General features: G+C 39.4%; 1 protein-coding gene across 1 annotated transcript in view; it reads left to right on the forward strand.

Moving 5' to 3' along the window:
* Positions 1-1,652: 1,652 nt before the first annotated feature.
* Positions 1,653-24,049, forward strand: part of LOC115418544 (E3 ubiquitin-protein ligase RNF13-like) — a 55,470-nt gene continuing 33,073 nt past the window's right edge. Inside the window, exons 1-4 of the mRNA XM_030133051.1 lie at positions 1,653-1,864; positions 8,265-8,481; positions 8,676-8,756; positions 15,140-15,262. Coding sequence (XP_029988911.1) covers positions 8,368-8,481; positions 8,676-8,756; positions 15,140-15,262 — 318 coding nt within the window. The 5' untranslated portion in view covers positions 1,653-1,864; positions 8,265-8,367. The remainder of the gene's footprint in view (positions 1,865-8,264; positions 8,482-8,675; positions 8,757-15,139; positions 15,263-24,049) is intronic.

The following is a 24,049-nucleotide window of genomic DNA, read 5'->3' on the forward strand; positions in this document are numbered from 1 at the left end:
GTAGGAACAGACGACCGGTGGGTTTACCAGGGCAGGGACAAGGAGGTGAGGTCAATAACAGAAGACCGGTGGGTTTACCAGGGCAGGGACAGGAGGTGAGGTCAATAACAGACCATGGCAGAGGGTCAGAGAAAACAGACTGAGGAAAGAAGTACGTAGGACTGTCACTGAGGGGATGTCAAGGTAAAAGGAAGATGAGATGACAGGAGATACAGAGATCACCAAGATCCACACAGACCACAGACCAGGATCCACACAGACCACAGACAGACCTGGATCCACACAGACCACAGACAGATCAGACCACAGACCTGGATCCACACAGACCACAGACAGACCTGGATCCACAGAGAGGACAGACTGTGGACCCACTGGAGCCAGTGGAGACCGAGGTGCCCTTTCTGTCCAGTTTCAGGACATCAGAAACACATACTTCCCCCTGATCACCAACACACTAAAGGACTTTGAGGACCTGTCCAGTGTCCACAGGCTGTTGTACCTGCTGGGGGAAGAACAGCAGCACCATTCATCAGCCTCTGATTGGACTAAAACCACCATAAAACCAGAACAGGAGGACAGACCTGAACCAGGATCTGCTCCTGAAGGACCCTCCTACACTGTCTGTGGGCTGTATTTACTGGAGGAAAAAAAGGAGAGAAAACAACAAAAACAACAAAACAAAAAACAATGATACAATATGTAGACCGCTGTAAATACCTTATCTTTATTTTAATGTTAATATTCTTCTTAAATTTGTATTATTTTCCCATATTCATTTAACACATTTCACTTTAGAACACTGTTCTTCAAGCTTGGACCCCACGTGGGGTTGCCTGAAATGTGTAGTAATTGCTAAAAAACAAACAAACAAAAAAACAAAAAAAAAAAACCCTGACTTACCAATAAAAATATATATATATGGTGAGTTGAGAGAGACAGTCATAGTACATAAAAGACATGACAAACTGTGGTTCTGTTTATCTGTCAAATGTTCATTGTGGTCGGTTTCAGATGCTGCAGCTCTTTCATAATTCATAGTTTGAGTTCTTGTTTGTTCAGTATTAATTTTCAGCCTTGTAAATCCAAGCTGGACTGACTGTACATATCCTGACCAAGGAAAATAAAATTCTCCCTTTGTGCAGTAATCTACACTTGGCTTTACTGCCTCCATCCACAATAATGTGCATTATATAGACTAAATGTTGTCTAAAATTAACGATTATTTGCAACATAGTATAGAAAACTATTACATGATCAAAAACAAATTAATTTTAGCAAAAAAAAAAGAGGGTCTCCGTTTTGAATGTCTGGGTTCGCAAGAAATTTGTGATTTTAAAATGGGGTCACGAGCTAAAAAAGGTTGAGAACCACTGCTTTAGAACGTACAATTTGCTTCGGCAATGTAGATGTTTGTTTTTAGTGACAGTAAAGCTTTTTCTAATTGAATTGAGTTGAATTGAGTGACACAGACAGATGCAGAGTGCTTTTTCCATGCACTAGATTTGAAGGTAAAATGCAGTAAATCGTTGTTTTTGTCATCACGTGGATATGTTTACGTCTAGAGTCACATCCGGAATACGGTGATTGACGGATGATTCGGCCAATCCAAGGCTGACTCTTGAACAGCGCGTGAGGCGGAAGTGTGCTTGTGACATGGAGTCTGTGCAGAGTGTGTTAGCGGACAGGATCATCCAGTAGCATCTGTGTTTACAGGCACTGAGCCTCTGTTCGAACGGGACGAAGGCCCACCACCACATTCACGGCTGTATACATGTCTGAGCACAACATTTACTAAAGGAGGGAGATGAGCCTGTGCGCAGCAGCACAACTCCTGGACCAGATCAACCTCCAGGCACAAATCAAGGTAAACACTCTCGACAAGTATGCTAGTTAGCTTTAGCATGATGCTAAATCGGGTGCAGGACGAGCTGTTTTCATGGCCATTCTTGTTTGCATGTCCATAATTGACCTTTAATTTACTTCTGTGTGTAAGTGCAGCCTAAAAATTTAACCTAATGTCTTGATCCGAATGCAGTTGGTGTTGTTTGTTGCAAGTATTGTGTTAATAACTCATTTGGCAGTGGAAACACTTATGAAGTATTGGTACAGTTTAAGACAAAAGTCTAACACTACAAATGTCCAACACTACAAATGTCCTTACTGTCTGGTGTTGTGTCTTGTTGCTCGATTTTAAGTATTATTGGTTTTCCTTGTTTACTATTAGTTCAAAAATAGCCATGTCACCATCACCTCATAGTGTCTTACAGGAAATGGGCTGAGGTTAACTGTCATCAGATGTATTCACACAGGATACATACTCACACAGCACACATACTCACATATATGATCACACATGTTGACGTCTAGGGCTGTGTATTGGCAAGAATCTGGCGATACGACACAAATCACAGTACTAGGATCATGATACAATACATCATGGTACTGTTAAAAAGGCAATTTTCTGTACGTTTCTTTTTAAAAAATGATTATTTCCCTGAAGAATTGAATTACACCAGAAATCTGCACAAATACTAACCACATTTTTATTTGATCGCAACAGGATTTAATGCTATATCACAAAATGTTCTGTGTTCAAACTTAAATTCTGTTTTACAGACATTACAGTTTCAGATCCTGCTCAAATGTTCATATTCTGTTAGTTCAGAACTAACATCAGAACATTATTTTTGTCTTGACAGAGGAACTACCATCTACCTCTCAGACAGTAAAAAGTGCTTTTAGGACGCTTCAAATAACTGTTATTTAATAAAACAGTGTTAAATAATAATAATAAATAAGACATAAACAACAAAGAAAACCAAAAACGAACCTCTGCCATATCTGCATGTGAACAAATACCTAAAAATATCAATACAGTACTTGTTAATATCGATGCAGTATTGTGAAATGAAATATCGCAATATATTGCAGAACCAATATTTTCTTACACCCCTATTCATCAGATGTGTTCACACAGGATAGGCACACACACTCATATATATGATTACACATGTTGACATCACTTCTTTGGATTCTGTCTGAGTCAAATCCACTCTCCCCTCGGGTCTTCCCCCTTTTCTCTTGCTGTGTAAATGTAATTGTTCATGTTGATTTTCAATTTTTGTCTGGTCAGTTCCATATGTAGCCCTAAATCAGATCCAGATCTGATAATTTTTAATGTGACCTCAGTCCAAGGGCAGTCCGATCGAAGTGAATACAACTTTTATTCCATTATAGATTGAGATTCACTGTAACATTGGTAGGAGACATTCAACTGAAGCAGAAGAGGGCTTGGGAAACTCATAATCTTAATCTTGCATATGATGTATTTTAAAGAGAGATTGTGCAGGTTGTGTCACCAAAATAATCAAACAAACAAACAAATGACTAAATGAATGGATGCACTGTCCAAATGTTCCTGCTCTGAGCCTGCAGCCTGGCAGACAAACAACAACAGTATTTGTGGTTAATAGGTTCAACTAAGGAGACAGTAAAAGTACTCTGTTATGAAATGAAAATATTCTTTCAGCACTGGATTCTTCTCCAGATCAGCAAGAAACTAATCGTACTAAAAGATATTGTCATGTATTATGTGTGTTTATAGAAATAACTGCCTTTTCTTTAAGAAAATCACAAAAATGTTCAGAAGAGCAATATCTCTAATAATTACTTGGAAATTTTTAGACTCAAGCTTTAGATCTGAAAATCTTCTCTGCGGATTGATATACAGTATGTGGAGACCTAAATTGTGTAAAATATTCAAGTAAAAATGTGCAGCGGTATTTGACATACAGACAGACCTGATTACAATACTCTGGTCCAACCAAGTCCAATCTGAACTGAGCACTAAGGCTGTCTGGGACCTCTCAGTGCCTCCACTATAATAATATGGAGATCTTGAATGTCCTTTCAATTCATTTGATGTCAGATTTCATCAGGTTACTAATGTGTCCTGCACTGAGTCTAACAAAAAGATTAGTGCAGGAACACATGATTACTTCAAGAGATTTAGGTATAATTGGTTTCAGGCCAGCAATTGGGTCAGTTTATAGGTGCAGTGATGAATGAAAAATACAATAATATTACTAGCACTAATAATAGCATATTTAATTGTAGGCAGTAGCATACTGTCATTTCAGTTGTAAATGTAGTGTACATCCATTCGTCTTATTCACAATCAATTTAGGACCAAGAATAAGATAAAATGAAAACAGGTGATGTAAACATGATTGGATTCAAAAGCAGAATACAGGAAAGGTCTAGTCCTTTAAGAGCAAAGATAGGCCAAGGATCAAGTGTTTGAAGACAAATGTTTGAGAAATTATTGAAATGATTAACCCATAAAGACCCAGTGTTACTTTTGTGCCAGTTCCAAAATAGTATTTACTCTATATTTAACTTTTCTTAACTGATTTATCACCATTTATTATAATATTATCCTCTCTATTTTGCGTGTTTTCAGTGTAAATCATGTATTTTCCTGTATTTTATTCACTGATCGTGTAGATGTTCATTAAAGCTCAGATTAATGTTTATGGTTATTATATCAGAAACAGATCAAACTGAATAAACAGTGTCTTTTTCAGTCCAATCTGTCATTAACTGAACATAAACCCAGTGTGTCCATCCACTGTCATTGATCCAACTCCATGGGTTTTACTGGGGAATCAATGTTGGAGAAGATGACGGTGTTTCCACGGTAACTACGGAGCCTCTGAACGTCCAAATATGGTCATATCTGATGACCATGAAAAGATGAAGAACTGTATTTTACACCAATTACTGACATGGATTTATAGGATTAGTGGATCAACAGGTATTAAACAGTTTAGATCAGTAGATGGTTTGGGTTAAAGGTGGACGTTTGGGTCTGTAAGGGTTAAAGGTGGACGTTTGGGTCTGTAAGGGTTAAAGGTGGACGTTTGGGTCTGTAAGGGTGCAGGCCACTGTGATCCCTGAGTCAACACAGGAAACATTCATCTATTTCAGGATTATTGTGAGAATATTTGAACTACAATAACACTGCAGAAGCTTCCACTAATGCCTCCTCTGTGACACCACTGAAGCTGAAAAATACTCTGACATTTGGGGTCAACACACTTTCTTTTTGAATTTAGATTTCCCGTACATCCCCAGTTTTTGCTTATTTGCAGTTGTAAATTGTGATATGACATGTCCTATTGTCAGTATTAATACACTGTGGTAGAATACTTTATCAGTGTTTGTAACTATAACACATGTATTTGTGTTTATTCTGCAGTTTCTACTATGTGTGCTCATTGTTAGTGTTAATCAAATGTTTGCTTAAATATGTTATTACTTGGCTTTGGTAAGACTTCACTTTTGTGATTATAACATAAGTGTATGTATTAGTGTTGTCATGGTGACTGTGATATAACTGTAGTTGTATTAAGGCCTGTGGTGCATGTGCACTTGTATTAGACTGCAGCAGAGAAAGGCTTCCATTGTTTTGGTACTAGGAGTCTAGGATCTGAATTATGAAAATACAGACACAGTGCACCATGGTTTATATTTCATTTTTATTTGACCTTTATTTAACCAGGATGTCCCATTGAGATTAGAAATCTTTTTTGCAAGGGGGACCTGTCCAAGGTTTCAGCCATACGAAGTCCAAACAACATAAAAACACAAACATGAGACACAATGAACAATAAAACACAATAACAACTATTCAACCATAATGGACTCAAGAAAAACAGTGACATTCCTACTTCACTTCATTCTCCATCATACTTTTAAAATTATTAACAGAAATGAATGGATGTAGTTTAAGAGGTTTTTGAAGATTATTCGATGACTATGGTGCATGATAGGAAAATGCTGTTTTTCCAAAGTCTGTCAGAACTCTGGGAACAGTTAAAAGCAACCACTTAGAGGAACGTAAATGAAAACTACTAGAGCTAACAGAAAGAAGAGTACTGAGGCATTCTGGGAGTTTACCCAGTAGAGCTTTATAGATGAACATGAACCAGTATTTTTGTCTACGGAGGGTTCATGATGTCCAGATCACTAAGGCATAGAGGATACAGCGGGGAGTGAGAGATTCTGCATTAGAAATGAAACATATAGAAGCATGATCCAGTGAACTGAGGCTCCTTAAAGTGGAGGTATCTGCATGTGTGGACAGTAGATCACCACAGTCAATGACAGACACAAAGGGAGCTTCCACAACTTTTTTTCTTTGTAGAGAATGTGAAACAGGAATTATTTCTAAAATAAAAGCCAGTCTTCAATTTGAGTTTCTTAACTAGATCAGAAATATGAACTTTAAAAGAGAGCTGTTCATCGATCCATATTCCCCAGTACTTATAGAAGACACCTTTTCCATTAATGGACCATCAGATGGAAAAATTCTTAGATTGTGAACTTTTGATAAAATCATAAACTGTGTTTTCTTGGCATTTAAAACCAATTTTAGGCCCCTCAGAGCTCTTTGAAAAGTTGAAATGCAGCGTGGAGTTCTTCTACGGCCTGTGCTGCAGAAGGTGCAGAAGTATAGATGATTGTGGCTTCAGCATACAGATGTAATTCAGCTTCAATGTCTTTACCTAAATAATGTATAAGAATACAAAATAAAATAGGAGCCAAAATGGAACCTTGGGGTACTCCGCAGGAAATGACTGCACTCATATGACAGTTGGGATTGAAAGTTACATAATGGAGCTGTTTTTATTTATTTATTTGTACTACTATTGTATGAATATCAGTCCTTAGTACCAGCTATATGTGTTCAACAGACCGAACAGAACCAGCAGCTGGGAGTTCAGCAACAGGTACTGACGTAGACATCTGTAGACATGGTGTTTGGGAGCCCAGGTTATCAGTTAATTCAGTCATAACAAGTACACAAATGTGTTTGTGTGTGTGTACAGTCAGGTTGGTGTCAAATTATTTCCTAAGGTGTGAATTATTCTCTGGCCTCCTTTGTATAGTCCTTTTATTAACAGTATTTGAGGTATTAATTGATATCAGGACATAGAGATATTTAAAAAAAATTATCTCTGCATGGACACCATGCTTTTAATTTGAAAACTTTCTTATTGTCTTTCAAAGGCCTACAACAAACAGAAACAACACTTGTTTCCTACTCGTACAGTATGGCAGGGGGTGGGGATGGGGATGGGTACCTTTCACATTTAAACTGATGCTCGATTTCTGTGAACTGGTACCAGTATACAATGGTACCTCTATCTGTTGCTTTTTGTGTGTATGTGTAGTCTATAAAAAATAGTAAAAACTTCTGCATTCTAAGTATAACTGGTGGTAAGGTTTTGCTGTGGTGCAGCGCACAGCAGAAACACTGTGTGTGCGTGTGTGTGTGTGTGTATATATATATATATATATATATATATATATATATGACATAATATAAGACAAATACAGAGACTCTAAGACAGGACTAACAGACAGAAGTCTCCTCCAGATGCTAAAGTTGGATCAGTTGTCTTTAACTCAGATTGACCAGAGGATCAGAGGCAGTCGAACCCACAGAGGATGACACCGATTTATTATTTTAGGGATCATGTCTTTAATTTAGTTCACACTTATTGTTTACACTTTGTTGTTGTTTACATTGTTCTGATGTGGATTCCAGTCCTGGAGTTGAGCTCGTGTTGGCAAAGTAGTTCAGGTGTACTCACACCAGGTAGAGTAGGACCATTAGCATTCACGTTTTTATTATATCCTCATTTTTATTCAAGTTTTATTTGTGTATATAAACATATAATTACATATATACATATGTATTTATTTATGTATGTATGTATTTATGTATTTCTGTAGTGTTAAAATGTTCTCTGTGGAAAACTTTACCGTAAGGTTGTTTTGCATGGAAGTTTTCTGTAGTTTTTATTGTGCCACAAAGTTTTTTAGGTGAGGGAAGATTCAAAATGGTGATCTGACTGTCAGAGCATGAGGATATAGCACCACCTCATGGAATGTGTACAATGAAAACACAAGACAAAGGAAATTAGAATCAATATTTCACAATAATTCCCACCAATAGAGTATATATTCGAGGGAAGTGTAAGTTTGAATTATTCTGATCCAAATCTTATCTTATAACTGCTAACTCTTTCAGAATTATCTGAATGACGTCATTGTTTGTCAATATCGGACCGATAATTATCGGTGCTGATAGTTATTGTGCATCCCTAGGCTAAAGCCTTATCCATATGAAACAAAGAGGAAATGTTGAAATTTCTCTGTGTGTTTATCTGTTCTTTTTCTTTTGACTTTTCTAGGAGTGAACATCTCAGGAGGAGTCAGCAGGCTGCTGTGTGTTTAGGGCTGTGTATGTTTATGAATGAGTGCTGAAACTGTTGGTGGTTGTAACGTGATGCCAAGATGCTGCTGTCCTTGGGAATGCTCATGCTGTCCGCCACACAGATCTATACCATCTTCACTGTTCAGTTCTTCGCCTTCCTCAACCTGCTGCCTGTGGAGGCAGACATTGCTGCTGTGAGTAGTTTGAAGCACAAAAACATTTAACACTAACACACATCTACACTTACTGACCATCGGAGTCATGAACAAATATCATTCAGTGGCAGGATAATAACACGTCATGTCTGTTCATTTTGATTTTACAGCTGTCCTTTTAAATGGTGCATTAAAATAAGATAGTCAATGAAGTGAATTCTCCCCTCTTTCAGTACTCATTTGAGAACAAAACAGAGAACTTTGATGACCTGCCTGCACGATTTGGCTACAGACTCCCAGGCGATGGACTGAAGGTGAGTATAAAGAGGCTTTGTGTTTTCAATCATCACAAATGGAATGACTAGGATCATCATTCTTAATAGTCAAACAGTGTGAATTAGGCTCCGTCCAGACGACAGCGCTCATAGTATTATTTGTCTTTAGTGGATTCTAACAGTTTGTTGTCCATACACGGATGGTTTCCATAAATATCTGTGTCCAGGTGGAAATGGTCCAACCGGGTTAACGGTGTAATACATATGCCACACCTGTATGTGGCGCTGTACACAAACACAGACAGAGCCTACGGCAGGATACATTCAAACCACAGAAGAATGCACTGAGCATGTGCAGGAGGTTCCATCTGGGGTTTTCTTCTTCTGGTCACATGGTACTGTGGCGTCATGGTTTCTATACAGTGGTGTTGGTCCTATCCATACGCCAACACCAGAGTGGAGCTGGGACATGTTTACGCTCTGGGACCCGTTCTACAAAAATACCGTATCAGGCACCAACAACGCCAGTGTCATGTGACCAAAGGACCAAACCATAGTAAACTGTAGTGGACTGACATAATGTGGTTGTGGTGTGGACAGGATGTTATTTACACAGTGGTGGCCTACCGTCAGACAAGACAGGCTTCATTTGAAGAATAACTGGTCAAGAAATACAGGGGTACCACAGTGGAGCAGCTGCCTGGTCCTGGTCCTGGATTAGACCTGGGGGTGTGCCATGTGATAATATTAGATGGTGATGGATTAGAACGTATCGACCATCTGATAAAGCAGAGAGATGGTGGAATGGTCTAGAATCTGATGTAGTCATAGAGGATTCAAGGGCTGTGGGTGGAGTTATATGAGACGCATCACAGCGGCTCATGTTCAGGTCACATGGATTTCACAAACGTTGTGTAGAGGAGTCATCGCTGACAAACAGATGAGTTCCTTCCTAAGAAGAACTGCACTTCCATCGTATGGAATTGGTTTGACTTTTCCCCAAATGACAAAGTACAAACAACAGTCGTGCAAAATTTGCACAAACAAGGTTTGTACGTCAGATGGAAACACTACGAACCTGTTCAATCAGCCGAAGAGACGACATCCCAAACAGTATGAGTCCAACTGAACTAGACCAACCACAGACTGACCCTAACCCTAAGGCGGGGTACACGCCTAAGGATTTTCTCAATCTGAAGAGATTTTTTATCTGGTACAGACCCCACATATGAAGACAAAAAATCAGACATTGAACAGTTTTGATCATACTGTGTGTGGTGTGCTCTGATAATCTCAGCACAGCACACCACACACATAATGATTCTGTCCCACCGCCGATCTAGAATCTAGTCCTCCAAGCCAGAAATCTCACGAGTTCAAATGTGATTTAACAAAAATGAAGAAGAAACATAGTATGACTCGGGAGCAGAGTCCTGAATCGGGTGCCCCCTGGGTATTTTTCCCTCTAGATTCGCGAACTAGTGGATGTTTGGTGAATCTAACACAATAAACCCGTCAGCGTCTGTAATTTCCACATTTAGCTCCTTCTCCCATTTTTCTTTTATGTATTTGGTTGAGTTTTTGTCATGTGAGTTGAACCCACAATAGATTGTTGAAATTGTTCTTGATTTATTTTCCTTATATGCTTTGATAATGATTTGGACCACACTGTTCACTTCCCTGGAGGGGTTGAAACCTTACCAGATTCTACGTGTACAACCCCCCCCCCCCCCACACACACACACACACACACACACACACACACACACACACACACACACCTCTGTTCAGAGATCCTGTCTGGACACTCTTCAATGACTGTGTTTGGAGGAGGGGTACTTAGTATTATGAGATAACCCACTTTGATGAACTTATGGCATCACAAGGCAGCACAAGGCTGTTTTTGCCTGAGGATTCCCCACAGAGGACAGACTTCCACACAGAGCCTCTGCTGTCTCCAGTGGAACAAACAGGGGGGGTTACAGCAGCTGCAGGGAGTCACTGTAACTGTGGCTCTAAATGACAAAACAGCAGGAGCTTCTTAAAGACGGACGCTTTAATTTGGCTTATCAAACACTGTGGAAACTACAGGACATAAAAGACAATAGATTTAGACACTTAACCAGGTCATAGACAACATACAAAGTAAACAGCAAAAGACTGTCCTACCTCATGACTACCTGACACTTCAGAGGTCCTAGCTAGGGCTGCACAATACTGAAAAAAATGACATTGGGTTTTTGTTAACCCTGCGATATATATTGCTATGTGAAAAAAATATTCAGGAGGATATAATATCTGTGTGATGCCGACGTAAATGCTGAAACTAATTAGTTGTGTTTCCTCTGGTTGTGTCGACACAGAACACATGTTTCAGTTTCATCCTTCTGTAGCTGAAATAATTCCAGATAACTGACCCTGCTTTTCTTTTTGGCACCAAGTCTTCATTTTCAGTGATTTTCTCTTCTTTGTTGCTCATTTTTCAATGTTGTTACCAGCAACTCACTCCATGTGCAGGGGTGTGGTCTACTTTGACAAACAGATTAAGAATGATTGTGATTGGTGGATGGCTGTGTGTGTCAGGTCCCCAGGATGAACTTAGATGAGAATGTGTTCATTTCATTTACCTCCTACATTACAGGACCTGCAATGGGACTATTGTGCACACGTACATTGCGATGACGATGCTCAAACAATATACTGAGCAGCTCTAGTCTTAACGAACAATCTTCCATGTGTGCTCATTCTAAATAAACATACCTTAATTAGAACACCTTTGATTACAAACGTACACAGTGTTACAGAACAGTTTTTATAAAATACCTTGTGCTGCTAGCTCCTTATCCCAGCTGCTGCAGACGTGGCTCGGTCAAAGGCTGTTAACATGTCTGGGCTAAACATGACTCACAGTCTCTCACACTCTCACCAAGCCTCACGAAATTAGCCATATAATCGAAAAAAAAAGTCCAATATAACAAACAATAGGGATGTGTATTGACAAGAATCTGGTGATAAGATACAAATTACAATACTAGGATCATGATACGATATATCATGATACTGTTAAAAAGACAATTTTTTGTTTGTTTCATTTTTTTTATTTCCTTGAAGAATTGAATTACAGCAGAAATATGCACAAATACTAAATATATTTTTATTTGATCACAACAGGATCTAATGGTATATCACAAAAGTTGCCTGTGTTAAACCTTAAATTATGTTTTACAGACATTACAGTTTAACCCTTTCATGCATAGTGGTCACTACAGTGGACAGCTGTTCTACAGCTGTTCTCATTGTATATTCATGGGTTTTGATGTTTTAGTTCCATATCAGCCAACACAGTGGACGCTTATGCACCATCCCATAATACCCTGCAATTCATACCATTACTGTAACTTTGCTGTTCCAGATAAACCTGATCTGCAGTAATATGTTTGAGTGTAAATCAATTGGTAGTTGTTAATAGACTATAATTAACAGTTTTCACAAACAAAAAGTTTTTTTTTTTTTTTTTTTTAAATATTATCTCCATGAACTGAGTAATAACTAGTATTAGAGTATGATCAAATTTGAGAAAACATCAGATTAACTGCATTAAAAATGTCCTTATTGTACAGTTTTCATATCATTTTCTGTTGTGTTTTAAATACATGTTTCTTGGCTTCAAAAATTAAATGCATGGTTTCCAGCTGAGTGGACATTTTTGTAACTCCATAACAAATAGGTTCATAAAAAAAATTCAATTACAAGAGGAATAAAATCACTGGAAAAAAAAAATCTTGGCTAAGGTTCTCATAATTCATACATCAAAGGGTTAAGATCCTGTTCAAATGTTCATATTCTATTAGTTCATAACCAACATGATAGCATTATTTTTGTGCAATCCCAACAAAGGAACTAACATTACTTAATAAAAGAGTGTTAAAAAGTAATAAATAAAAGAAAACAAAAAAGAAAAACAAAAACGAACCTCCACAATATCTGCATTTGAATAAATACCAAAAAATATTGATACAGTACTTTTTAATATCGATACAGTATTGTGAAATGAAATATCGCGGTATATTGCAGAACCGATATTTTCTTACACCTCTAACAAACAACGCATCTTATGCATGAGATGAAACATATTCAACAACGTTAACTGTAATAATATTTCAACAAAATATCTTAACTCTTAAAGCAGAATATTAATTTCCTTTCTGCCTAAACCATTTCAGTGACACTTACAGTAACTCCACCACAACTAGTCATTTTCATTTAAGTTGATGAATGCTCCTCTTGGAGAACCTTCAGAGAATTCAACAGTAACCAAAGCTCCTCTCTGGTCTCTGTCAGATGTACACATCTGGAGGCTGCAGGTTTCTTCTGTGCTAAACTGTTCAAGCTTTGTCAGCTTCCAGCATGAACAGTTTTTCAAGTTCAGTCTCAAACTGTCTGTGAGACTGAGCTCTGACATTGGACTGGGACACTCCAGAACATTCACTGTTAAGTGTGAGGGTTCCAACAGGGTTTTAAACCAGTCTTCTGTGTGTGTTTGGCACTTTGTCCTCCTCCTCCTTTCTTCTGTAGTGGCAGGCAAGTGTTTTGATTTCCTGTTCAGCCAACAGAGGGCACTCCTGCTGTTCTTCCAAAGCTGGAAAGGCAGCTGTGAAGCAGTGAAAGGCACACTGGTGTTGTTCCTCAGTGTGTTTCTGCTGCAGTGGAGGCGCCACTCAGAGCTGACAGAGGCAGCTCCTCCACCCCATGGACCTGTGACAGTAACCGAAACTGCACAGTCTGACCCTGCATTCACATATGACAGATGGTAACTCAGAGCTCATAATCACATTGGAACAGTTTGACTAAGTAGATGTTTAAATAATGTTGTACGGTACAGATTGAGACAAATGTGAGTCAGTAAGGTTCAGCAACACTGACACTAATCCACTGATTTACATCAATATACAGAACATTTCAGACACTGTATGTTTAACTCTACACTCTACACCAGGGCTGTCAGACTCCTTTGAGTTCAGGGGCCACATACAGCCCAGTGGGATCTCAAGTGGGCCGGACCAGTAAACAGGGTTCATATGGGTCCTTGAAATCCTTGAAAATACTTGAATTTCACTGTTGTGTTTTCAAGGTCTGATTTTAATTTCAGTGCTTCAAACTCTGTGATGTGATTTATTTATTCATTTTTTTTTTATTAACTCTGCCAGGTTAGATGTCCAGCCAAAGTATCGCATTAATGTGGTTTAAATGTGATCTAACAGATGGTTTTCATTCATTCATTCATTATCTGAATCTGCTTTATCCTCACTAGGGTCATGGGGGTGGAGCCTATCCATCACAGGACTGACATATAGAGACAGTCACTGTCACATTCAAACCTATGGGTGATTTAGATGAACCCATGAACCCCAGTGGATAGCATGTGTTGGTGTTGGAATTGAACCCAGAACCTTCTATCTGAGGCACTAGTCCTATCCACTGCACTATCGTGTCACAGATTGTTTTCAGTTTGTTCATATTAATAATGAATCCTCTCAGTGCACTACAGTTAGTTATGGAGTTCCTCAAGGTTTGGTTCTTGGACACATACTGTTTATCTTATACAAGTTTCCTTTAGGAAACTGAATAAGGAAACAGTCCATCACACTAGTTTATAACAGTTATATTTCAGTTTGCTGTGCGTCCATGTGTCCCCCATCTTCCCCCCCCCCCCCCCCCCCCCCCTCTCTCTCTCTCTCTCTCTCCCTCTCTCTGTCTCGCTCTCTCTTTCTACCACTCCCTCTCCCCCCCCCTCTCTCTCTTTAACCTCCTTTAAATTGTCAAGGCAGATGACCATCCTCCAGAGTCAGGGTCTCCTCCAGGTGTCTGGTCTGGTCTGGTTTAGACCAGCTCAGAATCTAAAGGGTGATGAGATAACTTCTTATGATTTGACTCTATATGAATAAAATTTGATTTGAGTTTAAAAGTTTGATGCTGAAAGTGTTTTTAGATTAGATAGAACTTCATGGATCCTTTGGGCAGAGTCCTCAGGACACTGAGGAGGTTCACTACACTGGAACATTTGATTATGAAAGGTATGGAGGTTCTAGTTGTGTTCTGCCAGTTTTGGTCCATTGGTCCATTTGGTACACATCTACATTTGATATTAAACTCTGACAGTTCTGTCCAAAAACACAACAAAGCAGAAGAGTGTTTTTGGAGCTGAAACCTTGATACCATAGTACAGATGTTTGTCAGTGATGAGCTTCATGTTGTGTTCAGTGAATGGTCCAGTCTGTGGAGACCGGACCAACACCTACAACACTGTCCTCTTTCACAGCCTTGTTCTCCACAGACTTCCTTTACTCATTCATGTTTTTGTCAGCATCCACAACACAGACATGTTTTTTACCCCTCTAATATCCAATGATGTCACCCCACAGGGCTTCCTGATTGGTGCTCGTCCAGAGAATGCATGTGAACCTATTGAGCCTCCTCCGAGGGACAACCTGACGGGCGCTTTCATCGTCCTCATCAAACGTTTTGACTGCAACTTTGACATCAAGGTACAGTTACTAACAGTGTGACCTCTGTGTTAACCTCAACACAACATCCACATGACAACTGTGATTTATTTGTATTTTTATAGCTTCTGACCATCTCATAATTTTTTTTTTTTTTAAATATGCAACTGTTTCCATTTTTCACAACATCTGACGTTAAACAGACTCAGTTATAGGACTAACCTGGTGGTTTGTTGTCAAAACTACAAGGACACGTGAGGTGCAGATGTGTTGAATGAGTCAGAAGGTGAGTTTGTTCCACTGAGATCCTCAGATCATCTGGTTTTGGTACAAAAACACTATTTCCAGTATGATCAGTTATGCATATTCTGTTATTTTACTGTGTCCTTTTTATTTTTCTATTTCTGCTGATCTTGAATGGGAAGTTGAAACTTTTGGTTCAGTGTTTCAAAGTCAGAATAATGGTAGAAGGATGGAGAGAGCTGATCCCTGTTGAACTGTCTTCTCTCATTTTTTTTTTAGATATTTGTCATTCTAATGTATTTATATGTGATCTAGGTTTGAATGCTGAGGGCTTTAATACATTTAATTGTATAGTTTCTCCTGCAGAGGCTGAACTGTGGCCACATACCTTAAAGCCAACACATTAAGACTGCCCTTTGATTACAACTTAGAATTTGTGATCTGAGCTGTGTGAATCTAAATTTTGCACAAGCGTTTGCAGTAATTATATCCTTGAAATGGAGTTTCAGGGATATAATGGTTTTACCCGAAACACCGCTGCTAGATCCACTGGATGTGCTGCCCCTGGTTCTCCTTGGTGTTTTGTCGATAACTTGGACAGATTTGGTTGGATTTCTTGATAACCACCATTGTGGACCCCTAGTGGGAGAACCCTATGGATTTCAGCTTCTATCAGTATTATCAGTCATCCACATGGGGGCGCTGTAGTTGAACATCAGTTTTTTGGACATAAATCATCAATAATAGGTGGATTCAGATCAAATGTGGTTCATATTGATGGTCTTCCAGATGTCCGTGTTCTACCATCCAGTGTTCATATGGGCTCATTTTCATTCACCAGGTGGAGTTTAGGGTTAAATGGGTTCATTATTCTGACACTGTCAGGTCCATGGAGCTCAAACTAAGTTCAGATCCAATGTCTAACAGTTCTCTGTCTTCATGACACTACCTTGAGTTTACATGATGTCATATTTGGACACCAGGGGTATATTTTTTCCAAATGACTGGGGGAGCTTCTGTTGAAAAATCTATTTTTTTGGACCTTATTAATAGATATAGTAGGAAAACCAAGCTCAAACTGGGTTCATATCGATGATCCTAAATGACGTTGGTATCTTTTGTACACTGTGTGGTTGATTTGCTTTATTATATAAAAGAGGATTGGGGGGATTTCGGGGATATACTGTTGCTGTTGGCACCCTACAGCGTAAGCCTCGTTTAATTCTGGTGTTAATTACAGTGGTAACATGGCACCCACTGTTGGTTCCCACAGAGGGTTTGTGTCAGTAAAGCACTTCAGTTTGTCCACTCTGTTTTTTCACTGTATTACCAAAATAAAGAGTAATGTACTGAAGACTTGTTCTTCAACTCAGCAGAATCATCATATTGTGGATGCAAAGACAGAGAACAGAACATGTCAGATAGAAAAGGGGGGAGGCAGACGGGGAAGGACAGAGGTGGGATTCAGAGAATGAGAGCATTGATGAGTAATGGGGTGAAAGTTGAAAGCATGCAGCTCCTCAGCATCTTTGTCTGCCTCCTTTTCCATCTGTGTGTTTTGTTAGTTTTTAATGTTCCTACTGCCGGTGGTTTTAGAAGTTGTTGGTCTGGTCCAGGGCTGTTCAACTCTATTCTCCCATGGGCCAAATGGTGGTAAGGCTGTGGCCTGTTAGCCAGACTATCACTCTCATACTGGTGCTTCACTACATTCTCAACATTTTAATGAAAGTAACACATAAAATCAGCCACAGTAACTGTTATAATTACGAAAGGTCAACACAACCAGCCTTTGGTGTAAAACTAACACTAAACAGATAACAGTAACAGTATTATTTCTCTAGTTTGAAAACTCACTGAAAAAGCAGAGATAAAGGTGACATTATGAAGCAATGATTATGAATTCTGCCCCCCCCCCTTAAAAAAAGGTGAGGGGGGGCAAGGGGTATTGTTTTTGGTTTGGTTTGTTTGTTTGTTTACACTTTAGCAGCAAAACTATTGGTCGAATTCAGACCTAATTGGGTTTATAGATTACTAGTGACCCAGAATAGATGTGATTACATTTTGGGAAAAGTAGGTCAAAGTTTAAACATTTTTTACAAATTTTTTTTTTTAATCTTTTTTTTTCCCCCCATTTACCTATAAGGGATTAAATGTGTCTATGCTGTCTCTGTCTATGCTGTCTATGTTGTCTATGCCTATGCTGACATCAGCACATGCATAGACATGATGACATCAGCTGGATCGATGCCAAAATAAGCTACAATATGTGAGGGGCGGAGCTTGTTGTGCCTGGAACCACTAGTTTTTGTTGTTTTCTGGCCATACCTTGGTTTTATATAAATGAAGATTGTGCTACCAACTAACCCATAGTTTTGTGTCACATTGAAATGATTCCCACTAGAACCAAATGGTGAACAGTAGGGTTAGGGTTATTGTATTTTGGCCGTCTGTCTTGTTTCTGTCCTCCTCTGACAGGACCAGGACGCCTGCCTGTCGAGGCCTGTGTCCTGACAGGTCAATAACCCTGGTCTTATGCGTTGGTCTTGTGTTCTCATCTTGTTCTGTCATTTTTGTCCAGTGATTCTGATGTTGTTTTTGTCCTAATATATCTTTTATCTTTATTATTTAAAACCACAAATAACCATCTGGTTTATTCAACTGTCACTTAGTATCAAAAAACATGTTTTAAGACATAATGACCTGGCATTTATTGTTGTTGTTGATATGGCAAGAATGATGATTTACTTAAATGATATATACTGAACAACAAAAGAAACGCAAGTTTTGGTCGTTAATTTAGGCAAGAGTTCAGCTGTCGATAATGCCTTAACGATAATCTGAGAGAACACGCCATTGGTATGCTTGATGCGAGCCGTTAAACCAGCATCAAGCATACCAATGGCGCGTTCTCTCAGATTATCGTTAAGGCGAGGCATCGTGGTAATGCAGTAACTTTTGAATCTTACCATTTCTTTTTATAGCCCCCGGATAAACAAGGGAATTGCCACTCCCATTTGTTGCTCCCACTACCATATCACTCAAAACGTACCGCACCTCTGATACTTTGTACATGTGCTCAACACCACTCATGGCCATGTTTGCGTGCAAACACACGCTCCAATGGTTACAACTCACTTATTTTAATGTGTATCTCAGTTGACAGCTCAACAGGACAGCTGAACTCTTGCCTAAATTAACGACCAAAACTTGCATTTCTTTTGTTGTTCAGTATATTTGTGGAAAAAATGGCAAAATAAGGCCGGTAATAGATGAAAAAAAGTCTCATCAGTTTTTTTTTTCCTTACGCAAATGACTAAAATGCCCTGTTCCCAACAAAACTTCACATAAAATACAATTAAGTATGTTAATTAATATGTGTTTCTATAACACCATTTAGTGTTGGAGCAAAATCTGTTGTAATTAAAATTTCATTAGAGGCAAAAGAAAGTAACGCCCACTGAGTAACAGATCCAAACAGACCATAGTCTGAAAAGCACTGTTTAGTTTGAAGAAAACACTTATGTTTCCAATTGCAACTGTATTATATACAACATAGCTAATATAAGAGATAAGTGTTCCTTCATTCATTCATTCTTCTTCTGAACCCACTTTAATAGAGGATTCATTTATAGGATTTTGCAATGTACATTGCTGGACATGAGTACTGATTTTGTTTCATGTATACACTACATGTAATGACAATAAAGTGAACCTTGAACCTTTATCCTCACTAGGGTCAGGGGGCGGAGCCTATCCCAGCTACTTATGGGTGAAGGCGCGGTTCACCCTGGACATGTCTCCAGTTCATCACAGGACTGAACATATAGAGACAAACAACCACTGTCACACTCACACCTATGGGTGATTTAGATGAACCCATGAACCTATCAGTGCATGTGTTTGGATGGTGGGAGGAGCCAGAGTACCCAGAGAGAACCCACGACTGGTGTTGGAATCAAACCCAGGACCTTCTTGCTGTGAGGCACAAGTGCTGTCCACTGCATACTAGTAACTGTACATAATTAAACTGAGTACCTCGATGTTATTCTTTTATCATACATTAACAAAGTTTACAGTCTGTGCAATTTGCTGGAACTTGCAGTTCCCAGATGTGTTTTCACTGAGCAGATCTGCCCGTCTGTACACAAATGGAACTTTATGTCAACAGGAATTTTTCAAAACCAAAAACTAGACAAAATTTGCTTAAAGGAACAAAAAGTTATAATAGGTTATTGAGGGGACAATTAACATTTTTTTTTACCACACATGTATACCTCCTTTTGACCAGGCCCATATATATAATATATTGTCTGTTCCGTCTGTTCACGTTCTCAGTTTTTCCCCTCTGTGTTGTGGCTCTGGTTCAGACATCTGGCCTTATAAGGTCATACTGCCTCACACACACACACACACACGCACACACACACACACACACACACACACACACACACTCTTTTGTCAGTCAGGGCAGTGAGGTGTTCCCTGGGCTGGAGTCTAACCAGTCTGCACTTCACATAGTTGTGTGTCAGCCACACATATACACAGATACACACACACGCACACACACCAGTCTTCCTGATCTACGTATGATTTCTCTGAGGTATTCCATCTGTAATATGGTTGTTTTTAATCTGTTTATACGTCTAATACAATCCAGTGTCCTTTTGTGATGTTGTGGATGTCATACATGTACCTGTGATACATGAACATCTGTACTGGTTCAAATCCTGGGCTAGAATCACCGCTATACAAATGCTGTAAACACTGTACAGAAGGCAGTTCAGTGGTCCAGTCTGAGTCCTTTTATTGGTGTTAACACTAGGGCTGTGTCAATACATCGATTATTAGATTCATTGTGATGCGACACATGACGACACGATAACATCAACAACTAGAAGCACTCGGAGAGCGCAGACCTCCGCCAAGGCTGATCAGTGGCCCCCCCCCCCCGTGGGCCCCCCCCCCCCCAATCACCACCAAAATTTAATCATTTCTTCCTTATCCCATTTCCAACAAACCCTGAAAATTTCATCCAAATCTGTCCATAACTTTTTGAGTTATGTTGCACACTAACGGACAGACAAACAAACAGACAGACAAACAAACAAACAAACAAACCCTGGCAAAAACATAACCTCCTTGGCGGAGGTAATTATTTTTCATAATTACTAAATGACAGGAACACAACCACAGAGCGGCAAGAAAATAAAAGTGGTGCATGTTGCCCAGACGCCTTAAAGAACAGACCAGAGGAACACAGTCAAACCAACTGTAACTGTTTGGATACAGTTCCAGAGCGTCACATTCACCCAACAGGTTTAAAAGCTAGTGTTTGGAAGCAGTTGTTGTGCTCTGATGCAGACGCTGGAGCGCAGATACAAACTTCTGAACCCAAAGTATTTTACCCAGAAAGCAGTTCCTGAACTGTACAATGAGACCTTTGGTTGTAGATAGCGGAATATTTTGTTTGTTGTTGGATTTCTGCTGCTCATGGAGGATTTAGTTTGGATATCATTTATTCTGACTGAATAAAATAGTGCTTGTGTTGGTTCAGACTGAATCAGCTGTTTTCTACAGAAGCGTGTGTGTGTGTGTGGGTGTGTGTGTGTGTGTGTGTGTGTGTGTGGGGTGTGTGTGTGTGTGTGTGTGTGTGGGGTGTGTGTGTGTGTGTGTGTGTGTGTGTGTGTGGAGGGTCTGAGAGTTTGAGTGGGTTCATGAGAAGCTTTGGAAGGGACACAAACCTAAAATTATAATTATAATAATTATTTATTTATTTATTATTAGACTAGTACAGAAATCTGTGAAAACTACTTTGGATTGAAATAAGTCTTATTTATTTCTAAAGACACTTTATTTGTTTTCCTAAAAAAATGTGGATGTCTTTCCACCACAGGTTTTTTTGTTCTGTTAATAGGTATATATTTTTAAAAGTTTTGCTTTTGATCCAGTAAATGTTTTGCAGGTAACTGTAAATCTGTATTTGTGACAAAGAGCAGCTTTTGCTGTATCTGCCACTGCTGCCTTTGTCCTTTTGGTTCCCTGATGGAAAATCTGTCAGATCATTCAGTGGTTTGACACAAATAAAAGATAATGGAGGCATATTTGTTTGATTACTTAAGTTTATAGATACTGACAAATATGTCGTTTAAAAGTATAAAGATGCACTGAAAATCGTTATAATCGTAATAATCATTAATTGAATTGTAACAACCTGAATCGTAATCAAATCCAATCATCAGGTGCCTTCGATGACACCCCCCTAACATACACACAGAGGAGTCATCTTCTGTGAGACAAAAATGACACACGTGGAAAACACTGACTGAGGCCACCTTCATTAAATGGATTTATAATGGTCTGTTGTGTAGTCGAATTGGGAAAGTCACCTCTCCCCTTGTCTCCTGTGTGCTGACATCAGTCCAGAGTAAGAGCACAGGAGTTTGAGTGGAGCTGATGCCTCAGACCCCCACCCACCCCATCCCATCCTGTCCCTACTGCCCTCCAATCACATGATTCAACTCAGTCAAAACTCAGTACGAGACAAATGACCATGGTGTAACCAACTGAAACTAAACTGACTGATGCTGAAAATAACACTAATGCTGAAAAATGCTACATTTGAGGAGTCAAAGAAAAGCAGATGTACTGACCAGATCCACATAAAGATTAGGTATGAGTTCATACCTGTACACGTCTGTAAACCTGCTCAGTCAGTCCAACTCAAACACATTAGACTTATTTAAATGTTAACCCAACAGAAGGGCAGTGGGATGCTTCTGTTCATGGTTTGGGCTGAACCTCGTCTCTGTAGTTTTCATCCATTTACTTTAAGCATAAATCTATTGTTATAATAAATAAATAAAACTGTATGATGGATCTGCAGGAATATTTATCTGTACTTTATGATTAATGACACATCTTTGATAGTTTTGTGAATACATTTTTCAACAGAATGTTACCATGTTTGGATTCCAGAATACTGTATCTGAACCTTTGGGTTCTCACCCCTAAAAAAACGGACAAAAACAGACTATTAATAGGATTCAACAATTCAGCATTAAATAAGAAGTGAAACCTATCCTAATCTGGTACACACACCCACACACACACGCACACACACTCATGTCCATATGTTGAGACATAATGTCCTGCTTATGCAACATGTACTCAGACTCAGTCAAACTGTGAGTCCACGTTTGTCTCCTCCCACTTGTCTTCCTCTGACACACACACTGCTTTGGTCTCTACTGCCCTCTATCTGTCACCACATCACTTCTCACTGTTTTAAATGTGATTTTCACCCCCTTCTCAAACTAATTCCACCTACTGCATGATTTTGAAATAGGAGACAAACTGAGCAGCATGTCCAGGTGTAGATGGACACAGTGGTTCAGGGAAGTCCCCAGGACAGACCAGGGTTTAAGAGGGTCCTTTGGGTCTTCTCTTCTGTCCCACATTTACCACTCAGTGTCACTTACAGAGTATGCTGTATTTAAATATTTGTTCTGTTTTCCCTTGTTGTCCAACAAACTGAAGTCCTGAATAATCTTCAGATCCCCTCTAGTCACTGAGCAGTAGTTCTACTGTGGTCTGAGTGAATCAGCCAACAGTGTTCCTGTACTCACATCTCAGTTCAGAGCCAAGCTGACAAATTAAACACCTGATGGAAATGGAGGAGGGACTTCACAGTCCTACTAAAGGACACACAGACTAAAAAATTTTTGTATAAGTAAATATGTAGGGGGTGCTATGCAGCTAAAATTCTGACTTGCGGTTGGTTTAGGGGCGTGACCATAATAATATTTTTTGTTTGTCTCCTGATGATGACTCTGTGTACCGATTTTCGTGGCTCTACGACAACTTTACACTGGACAAGGTCCCATTTGTGTAATGTATTTCCACTTTTCAAGGGGGCGCTGTCGTGGCATTTCTTTACGGACATCTACGAAACTTATATGTAAATTAAATGTTGTTGACTTCTGAATTTTGGGCAAAATTTGGTGAGTTTTCATAAATGTTCAGGGGGTCAAGTTTGAGCTCAAAGGGTAGGAGAAAGAAAAATAAAGCAAAAAATAATAATAATAATAATCTGAGCAAGAACAATATGGCTGTTTTTGTGGCAACCACACATTTGGCTTTATTTGAAAGCTCTCCAGGTCCCCCACGTCTCCGTGGGCTCCAGTGTCTCGTGTCGTTCACTTACACACACGTGACTGACCCTGACTGGGCGTGTCCTATTGACTCATATTCATTCCAAGCAGATGTAAATGTGTGGTTTATGCACATGTCATGTACATGTTCTTAAAGGTCTCACTACCGTGAATATGAATATGTGTGAGAGTGGAGACAGTGGCGAAAGGCAACCGCATCACTGGCGATTTCGTCCCCATGTGCCCACTGCAGACTCAGTAGGCCCTGCACCGGCTTTACTCGGCTTGGGCCTAAAAAAGTATTGCCAGAACAATCACTTGGTTGATGACGTAAAGGTTTGTCACTTCCATGTTTGTTGGATAGCTATAGAATTCCTTCCACACCACCACCGACTGTTTAGGCCCTGTAACACCCGCTCATACTCGGGCACAGGCT

The sequence above is a fragment of the Sphaeramia orbicularis genome, chromosome 4 (genome assembly GCF_902148855.1).
Source record: "Sphaeramia orbicularis chromosome 4, fSphaOr1.1, whole genome shotgun sequence".
Taxonomy (NCBI): Eukaryota; Metazoa; Chordata; class Actinopteri; order Kurtiformes; family Apogonidae; genus Sphaeramia; species Sphaeramia orbicularis.